The sequence below is a fragment of the Galeopterus variegatus genome, unplaced genomic scaffold (assembly GCF_000696425.1).
Source record: "Galeopterus variegatus unplaced genomic scaffold, G_variegatus-3.0.2 Scaffold2347, whole genome shotgun sequence".
NCBI classification, from domain to species: domain Eukaryota; kingdom Metazoa; phylum Chordata; class Mammalia; order Dermoptera; family Cynocephalidae; genus Galeopterus; species Galeopterus variegatus.
The window spans coordinates 138589-147263 of NW_007728458.1; the positions used below are offsets into that span (position 1 = coordinate 138589).

General features: G+C 37.3%; 1 protein-coding gene across 1 annotated transcript in view; it reads right to left on the reverse strand.

Moving 5' to 3' along the window:
- The window catches only part of LOC103597552 (roundabout homolog 2-like), a 61020-nt gene extending 52948 nt beyond the window's left edge, over positions 1–8072 (reverse strand). The window contains exon 1 of the mRNA XM_008581406.1: positions 7790–8072. Within this exon, the coding sequence (XP_008579628.1) occupies positions 7790–7850 (61 nt within the window). The 5' untranslated portion in view covers positions 7851–8072. The remainder of the gene's footprint in view (positions 1–7789) is intronic.
- Between the last annotated feature and the right edge of the window lie 603 nt (positions 8073–8675).

The window sequence follows — 8675 nt, forward strand, 5'->3', positions numbered from 1 at the left end:
GCGCCTGTACCGGACCGGGACCGGCAACGGGATCGCAACCCTCGGTGTTGCGCCCACACCTTGTGCCAGTGAGCGGCCGGTCTGTACGTGGGATCCGAACCCTTGGTGGGAGCGCTGCTGCGCTCCCAAGCGGCGCACTGTAGCAGTGCGCCACCGGGCCAGCCCTACTTTTCCTATTTTCTTAAGGTAGAAGTTTACATTACTGATTTGAGATTTTTCTTATTTTTGATATAGGTGTTTACAAGTATAAATTTTCTTCTAAGCACTGCATGAGCCCTGCATCCTATAAATTTTTATATGTTGTGCTTTGATCTATATCTCAAAGTACTCTGTAACTTCCCTGTGATTTTTCTTTTTACCCATTATTTATTTAGGAGAGTGTTGTTTAATTTCCACACATTTGTGAGTTTTCCAAACTTCCTTCTGTTGTTGTGGTCAGAAAACATATTTTCTATGATCTTAGTCTTAGGAAAAAAAAGGGGAAAAATTTCAAAAAACAAATAAACAAAAGTCCACAGAATGATTTCCATTATCTTTCAATTCTATGTTTCCACAAACTTTTTGAAGTGTCCTTGTGTTTATATGTTTTGTTGATTTTTTTATGTAATGTATGTTGCTAAACTTAGATATTTAACTTCTGTTCTTGATTTCTTTTTATTAAGTGGACTTGTTGATTTGCTTAGAAATTAATTTGCCTTTGAAAAGTTTCTTCATTTTCTTCTGTTGAAAATTTGATATTTGCAAGCTTTTGGAAGACTTTAGAGGGCTATTTCAAGTAACTGTACACATTATAAAATGAAATATGTAAATTTTAAAAAATAAATAAATAAAATTTTAGAAAGTAAAAAAAGAAAAAGAAAATATTCTTTGTTAGATGGGAAAGAGGCATAGCTAAGCAAATGATCAATTCTGTGTCTCTTGCCAGGTAAAAAGCAAAATATTAAATCATCAGAAGCCATGATGTTACTTGAGTCAAAATATTCATGTTTTATAATTGTCTCTCCGTCTCTGTCTCTGCCTCTCACTACACAGACACACACACACACACACAAAAGCCCAAAAAACAAACAAAAAAAACTAGTTCCAATGGTGAATGTTTCCTATGTTGGGCTAGAGCATGAAAATCAACACTTCAAAAGTACTCCATCACACATTTTCATTTATTCAATAAAAACTGAGTAACTACATGTCATTCGGTGCTCTAGGCATTAGAGGTACACTGGTAAACAGGACAGACAAAGCTACGTCCCTGCCATAGGAGTTTAGTGGAGGAGTTGGACAATAAACAAACCAATGCCTATACCTATGTATTGTTGGGAGAACACTCTCCATAGCCTCTCATGTTTCTGTACATCTTGCTAGCATAAGCAATAATTAGTCTTCTGTTTCCAACTATCTTTTCAAGGATGTTTTTATAGCACAGAGCCTTAGAAAATATAGATGGTCTCTCTTGAGACCAGAAGGCAGATTTTCTTAGTGTCCAATATAATAAAGATAATATCTTCCTCAATGGCAAAAGTTAGGCAAATTACCTTGTCACCCATTATAAAATATCCAGATCCCAAGCACTCAGGGTTCCTCAGCTGTGAAGCTAGGCCACTATGTATGTATCATCAACTGGACCCCTCCACATCTCCCTACGGGACTTCAGGAGCTAAGTAAATCAATACAAACATCAAGTTATGCTGCTTACTGTGGCAGGGCTAATGAAGTCCATCATCTCTGACCCAGAAATCTTATGTCTTCTGCCAGCACTCATATCGGGACTTCAGGAGCTAAGTAAATCAATACAAACATCAAGTTATGCTGCTTACTGTGGTAGGGCTAATGAAGTCCATCATCTCTGACCCAGAAATCTTATGTCTTCTGCCAGCACTCATATGGTGTAGTGATCTAACTTCTCAACTTCTTTACTTGCAAGTAGAATGTCATACCGTTCACAGTTCTTGATACACACACACACACACACATGCACATACATATATACACATACATTCATAAACATAGACATATGTGTATGTGTGTAGATAGATATACAGAACACACACACACATACACACACACACACACACACACACCTCCAGGAGGTGATAAATGCTATGAAAAAAAAAATTTAAGACAGGTAAAGGGGGCAGCACAATAGTATTTCAAGCGGAACAACTTTAGATAGTGTGACCCCTATTTCTGAAGAGATAATACTAGAATAGGGATTATTAAATCAATTGAAATATTTACCTATGCAAAAATCTCGGGAAGAACATTTCCAGTAGAGAAAAAAAAACATGAGTCAGAAATAGAACATCAAAAAGAAAGCTCTTAATCCAGATTCTAGGTAGAAATTACAAGCAGATGAGGTCAGAAAGGTAGAGAGGGGCCTGAACTTGTACAGTCTGGTAAACCATTGTGAAAAGTAATGAGTGGAAGCTATGAGCAAGGAGCTGCCAGAATATGTGTACCTCATTTACATGTGTTAAAAGGCTTCTCTGGTCACTGTATGGACAACTGAGATGGAGTAAGGTGTGGGAATAAGAGGAACAGGAGTGGAAGCAGCCTTTTATCAGCCATTTATCAGACTTTTGAAATAGTCCAGGTTTTGACCTGTATGGTAGCGGTTGAGTTGGTAAAAAACATTTGGTATCTAGCTATTTGAAAATGCATCAAAACAGTAAGATGAATTAATGGATGCATTGATGAATGGATAAGTGGATAGATGTGTGGTAATTAAGTAAAGTAAAATAATGGTAGAATCTGAGTGGGAATATCTGATTTTTCTCTATAAAATTCTTTTAGCTTTGCTGTATTTTTGAAAATGGTCATAATAAAATGTTGCAGGGAAATCACAAACACACACACAAAATGGTTCGTATCCAAATAAATTTTTAAGGGTTTGCTTACAAGTTAGCTAAGGACTGTGAGAATAAGTCAAGAATGAGTCCTAGTTTTGGGTCATGAAAAAGTCTGTGAATAGTGAGGCCATTTACTGAAACTGAAACGACTAGAAAAAGAAGCAGATTCTATCTCGAGCTTGAGTTCGATGTATTCTCTTTAGACACAAAGCAAAAATGTAGTCAAAAAAGTAGTCAGGGGAAAATGTGAAGCAATGTTCTAGGCACTGGAAATACAACAGTATAAAGAAGAGTCAAGTTGTGTCCTCGTGGAGCTTATATTCCTCTGTGCAATAAGTAGGACAATTTGAGAAGTATCATCATAAATGTATATTTAAAACCCATGGGATTAGATGAAAGAGCTTGTTGGCTATAAATGGAGTAGAAAACACTAGGATTGAAGCCTAGTTTATTCCAACACTGTTTTGAGTTAGAGACAGGTATCTTGGGTGAGTAGGCTACTCTTTAAAATTACAGGTCTATGACGGTATAATACACAACTAAAACATTCAAAGAGTTTATAGGAATTTCTACTTAAAACACTTTATATAATCATTCATTCATTCTTCATTCAATAATTTTAAAACAACAAGAAGAAAATCAATATCTATGTCAATGTATTGATTTAGGTGGATAGATTTATAGCTGGAGACCTTGTAAGAAACATAAGAATATTTTTCTTTTAAAATAAATATATAAAATGGTACTCTGTAGATTTCCATTGTCTGCCTAAACTCAGATTTAGAGACTCCTGTTTGTCTAAATTGGAAAAAGATAGGATATATACAAAACAAGTTTGCAAAAGGTTATAAACAATATTGTTAAAGAAAAGTAAGAAAGGCAAAACCCCAATAGGATATATCCAAATGAAAAACATTATTAACGTATCTCCCTTAAACGTGGCTTTTCTAAATTATTATTTAAGAAACACCCTCACCTGTCTGCATCACTCTTCAACAAATGTTTCTCTAATTCTTTCACCAGGTCCAAAAAAGAAGAAGGAGGAGAAAAAGAAGAAAAGGACAGAGAAGGAGAAAGATGGGAAGAAGGGAGAGGAGAAACAAAAAAGGAGAGAAGGAGGAGGAAAACAAGAAGGAAAAGAAATAAGTAAGAGGAAAATCTTTTTTTAATATTCTTTAAAAATCAAATTGCACATGGGAAATAAATTATCCCCTATAGATTGCAGGAACTGCTGAAGCAGATATTACTGGACACACATACATGCCGCATACATATGCTCCCTTCATTATTATACATGTATTTGAATTTATGCATTGTGCTTACATATCCATATTTTCATTGTCAAAGATGCTATTTGACACAGGCAGCTCAGGGATGAGATGGCCAGACTGTTCTTTTTGTATAATCATGATTTTTTTTTCTTTAAGATATTGTTGTTTAATGTTCTAAGAAATCCTTTGGGTTTATGGCCCACATGTTGCATAGCATCAAAGGTTACTCAAACAAAGCCGATTCAAACGTGATATTACTGCATAGCTGCAAGAACAAATTTCAGGTTACGCATATGCAATTTAAGTTCTGAAGTGGTCTACATGTGGCTATGATAATGAGCCCATCACAGAAAGAAGCACTTTAGAAAAATGTATAAACCTATATAAGAGATTATATATCTGCACTATAAATACACATTATCTTTACTTCCCCAAGAATCATGTGTGCCATTTTCATTTAAAAATAGTTAAGGAGTAAAGATGAGAATACCATTCTCATTTTAAAAACACCTTTTTACAAGAATTATAAAATTATTGGATTGACATAATGTATGGGATATAGATGTAATTTAAAAGTCTTGTGCTGGTTCATATTAGTTCTTTATAAATGACTGCAAAACTCTATTTTTATTTAAAAATAAAGAAAATCTGGAAAATAAAGTCTGTATATATATATATATATATTCTTCTATATAAGGGTAGAGAAAAATCTGCATGTGGTTAAATAATCTGTATCAAATGAGAAAATCTTTATTTACAGCACAAATAGAAAAGTTTGTCTGTAGTTCTCAAGTAACTTACTATTTATTCTCTATGGATTACTTCAGGGGCAGGATATTGAAAAATCATAAATAATAGCACATATCTTCCATGAGGAGGCAAAACTCTTAACATTTTTCATACACTATAAAAATGCACATATAAATAACCCACCAAGCAAATTTCAATGCAAATCTATGTATCATTTGTCACTGAATAAAATTAATTTCTGTGTCTAGCACAAGGATAGTCAGTATATCTTCAAAATGGTACAAGCTTATCTAAATTTAAAATTCATGTAGAGAATAAGCACACACCTCTAAGGATGAGATGTAAATAGAAATCATAGAATCTTGGAAGAGTAACAAAGCTTAGAGATCCTACAAATCAACCCCCTCATTATATATGTGAACACGGGGTCCCAAAGTGTTGAAACAACCTAGAGGGCAGTATTGTCCACGTCCCAAATTTTCAACAATCCCGGTGGAGAGGCTGTCATCATTCTGAAGTATCCAAAGGCAATCCAATGCCAAATGTATGATTTGCATACTGATTCAGCAAGAGTGTTCACAGTTTCCTTTTGACATAGACACTAAATACAAAACTAGTTTCGCACACACAAAATGTTAACATTGCCTTCTCAGTCTCAACTCCTCAAGCCTGGGCATTTTTCACTGCCTCAGTATGAATTCTACTGTATAACTGTGGCCCAGACATAAACTGCCCCCTTATCCTATAATGTTAAATCAGAACATAGGTTCTAGGTGTGTCTTTGGGGCAAGAGGAGGGTGGTGTGGAAGAGAAAGAAGGAAAGAAGAGAGAGAGGAGGTGAAAGGAGGGAGAGAATGGAGGAAGGAAGGGAAGGAGAGAGGGAGGGAAGGAGGAGAGAAATGTCTTGCTACTGCTGTTCCAGCAAGCTGGTTAATTGCATTTGTTTCATATATCTCCAAACACCCTGGTACATTAATTACATTCTGTAACATTAAGCTCTTCTGATTTCCTCTGTCACTTCCACTGAGCAATTTAATTGTATTCCTCCTAGCGACAAGGGAGGGAAGGAGGAGAGAAATGTCTTGCTACTGCTGTTCCAGCAAGCTGGTTAACTGCATTTGTTTCATATATCTCCAAACACCCTGGTACATTAATTACATTCTGTAACATCAAGCTCTTCTGATTTCCTCTGTCACTTCCACTGAGCAATTTAATTGTATTCCTCCTAGCGACAAACTGATTTAAAAAAAAAAAAAAAACTTGGTGATAATTTTGTAGTCTAATATATAGTTTATACACGCATTTGTTACTGAGATGTGTCAGTTCATGATTTATGAAGACATATTATTTAAAAAGTTATACTATATTCTTCTTATCATGATACAAATCTTCTTATCATGAATCAAACACACTTGGGGCAAATATATAAACCTTTTCCTTATGGTAATGTAAAATGTATTGTAAAGGCAAAGGTATTGACGAAGAAAATGCATAAAGAATGATTACAGACATGATGATAGATATTGCCACAGTATAATTCACAATGATTAATTCCTAAACATCCACTACTTAGAAGGGAGAAAGAGAGAAGCACTGCACACACACATGCACCCTCGCCTGCTGTCGCTGGGGGGCAAAGGTACTCGTGTAGTCCATGATTGAAAACAGCCACTTGACAGTAGGTAAACTCATCTGTGTTGCCTCATGTTTATAGAAAGCCTTCCTTTTTGAGCCCGATACATTGGGTTCTGAACAGTAGCAGCTGCCAGGAACAAAGTTAGCTCCCACAGATGGGCAAAAATAGGCAGTGTCCCAAATAATGAATTCATCCACAATGCAAATACTGAAGAAAGTTTATGGAGCAACGAGCTATGATGACGGTTTAAATATTTGACCAATACACCTCAGGTTCTTTATAAGTACAGTAATAAAAAATCTAAAGTACCACAATCACCATTTCCAGGGGCAAAAAAAGAGAATACTCTAGTCCTTTATACCAATCCTTTTCATTAATATAAAAATTAAAGCCTCTAGAAGGTTCGTACTAAATATTCTTTTGACTTTCTTCTTTTGAAAACAAACAAAAAAGCATGTGAGTGATTATCCCCAGTCTTCATTCAAAGAGCTTCAAAAAGGGATCTTTCAATAGTCTCACAAGAAACTGACATCCTATGAAAATATCCCAGGAAACCAAATCCGAACAAAAGACGAGAGACTAGAGGTAGAATGCTGTGTGCTTGACAGACTGACTCAAGCTAGAGGGAGACACCTACAACACCTGTTTCAGGTCCCCATTGTGTCTGCCCACTGGGGACTGAGCTGAGTGTTTCTCACCTGCAGCCAGCCTAGAGCTGATGCTTACCCCCCCTTCCTGGAGCCTCGCCCAGTCTTACTTTCGACAGTTTTCTTCCTACGATCTAAATTTTTTATTCTGATTTCACGCTACGATAGCATTCACTGGCACACAGGTGATACACATTGATCCCTCAGATACCCAGTCTCAAATTCCTAACCTATTGAACTTTCCTTGGAGTGTCTATTACTATTATTTCCTCACTTGAATTTCTGAGCCAAAGTTCAGACACAAGGACAAACATTTAGCAGGCACAATAGTATTAGGATCATTCAAGAAATTTACTTTAATATTTATTTTTCTAACAAAACTGGGAGTCCATTATTTATTATCTAATTCCTCAATTAATTAAGTAATTTACAACAACAATAACAATTGGTGACTACAAACATATTCCACTTGCAGCAGTTGAGAAACAAAAGACTTAAAACCTCTGCCCCCAAACAGCCCGAGCCTAGCCAAAACGGACTAACAGACACAATGTCATTTTATTTATAACCCACATCTGACTCAGAAATAAATGTTTTGTGGGGAGGAGGACAAAAAGGATAAAAGTATGTTTAACTTACCATCGACCCGAACATATAAAAATCCACAGAGCAGTAGTTGTGTAAACATCAGCAGACTCATTTTGACATATTAAAAAGGATCCAGATTGTTTAAGAAACCAATCCCAGAGAGCAGAAGTACAAAAATAAGTATCAAAAAAAGAGGTAGGTCCAAAGTTTAGACTTTCCTAGATACTAATTAAAGTCAAGAAGAGCAAATCGCAAGATCAGAAGGGGTTGGTGGAGAGGTCTTGAATGGGGCACATTTAGATCCATCCAAATTAACAGAGGGCACTTCAAAGGCTGCTGTATTTCCACACTCTGGCTTCCTAAATTCCCACAAATTCAGCCCAGCCGGAGGGATTATTCAAGTGTATCTAACCCTCTCTCCTTAGGCTGCATAGCAATCCAAAGCCAAGTTCTTTCTTCAGAAGTCAAGAAGATGAAGGGGACGGAAAAAGACCTAATTCCTAGAAAGTGTTCCACAAACTTGCCAGCGCGCTGCCGAAAAACCATTGGCCTGCCTACTGGTTTTCTCTCCCCCGGTCTCCCTCTCCGTAGCAGCTCCACGTCCGGAGTTTTTGTTTTTGTTTTTGTTTTTTTTCACTTCACTTCCATAATAAGGATGTGTCAAAGCAACACTTTGCAGCCGTGCAGACTTGGCGGGCCTCTCCAGTGCAGCCGCGTTGCCTCCCTCCACCTCTCTTGTTTCCCAAAGAGAGGAAAAGGGAAATCAGGACGACTCGGGTGGAGAATCCCAACTCCTACGTGGTGGGGCTGCAGGGAGGGAGGGAAGAACGGAGAGAGGGAGGGGCAGGGCTGAGGCTGCGGCCACCCCCGCGGTGCCGGGGAGCGGGACAGAACGGCAGCGCGCAGTGCAGCCGCCAGGCGCGGTCCAGCCGCCGCC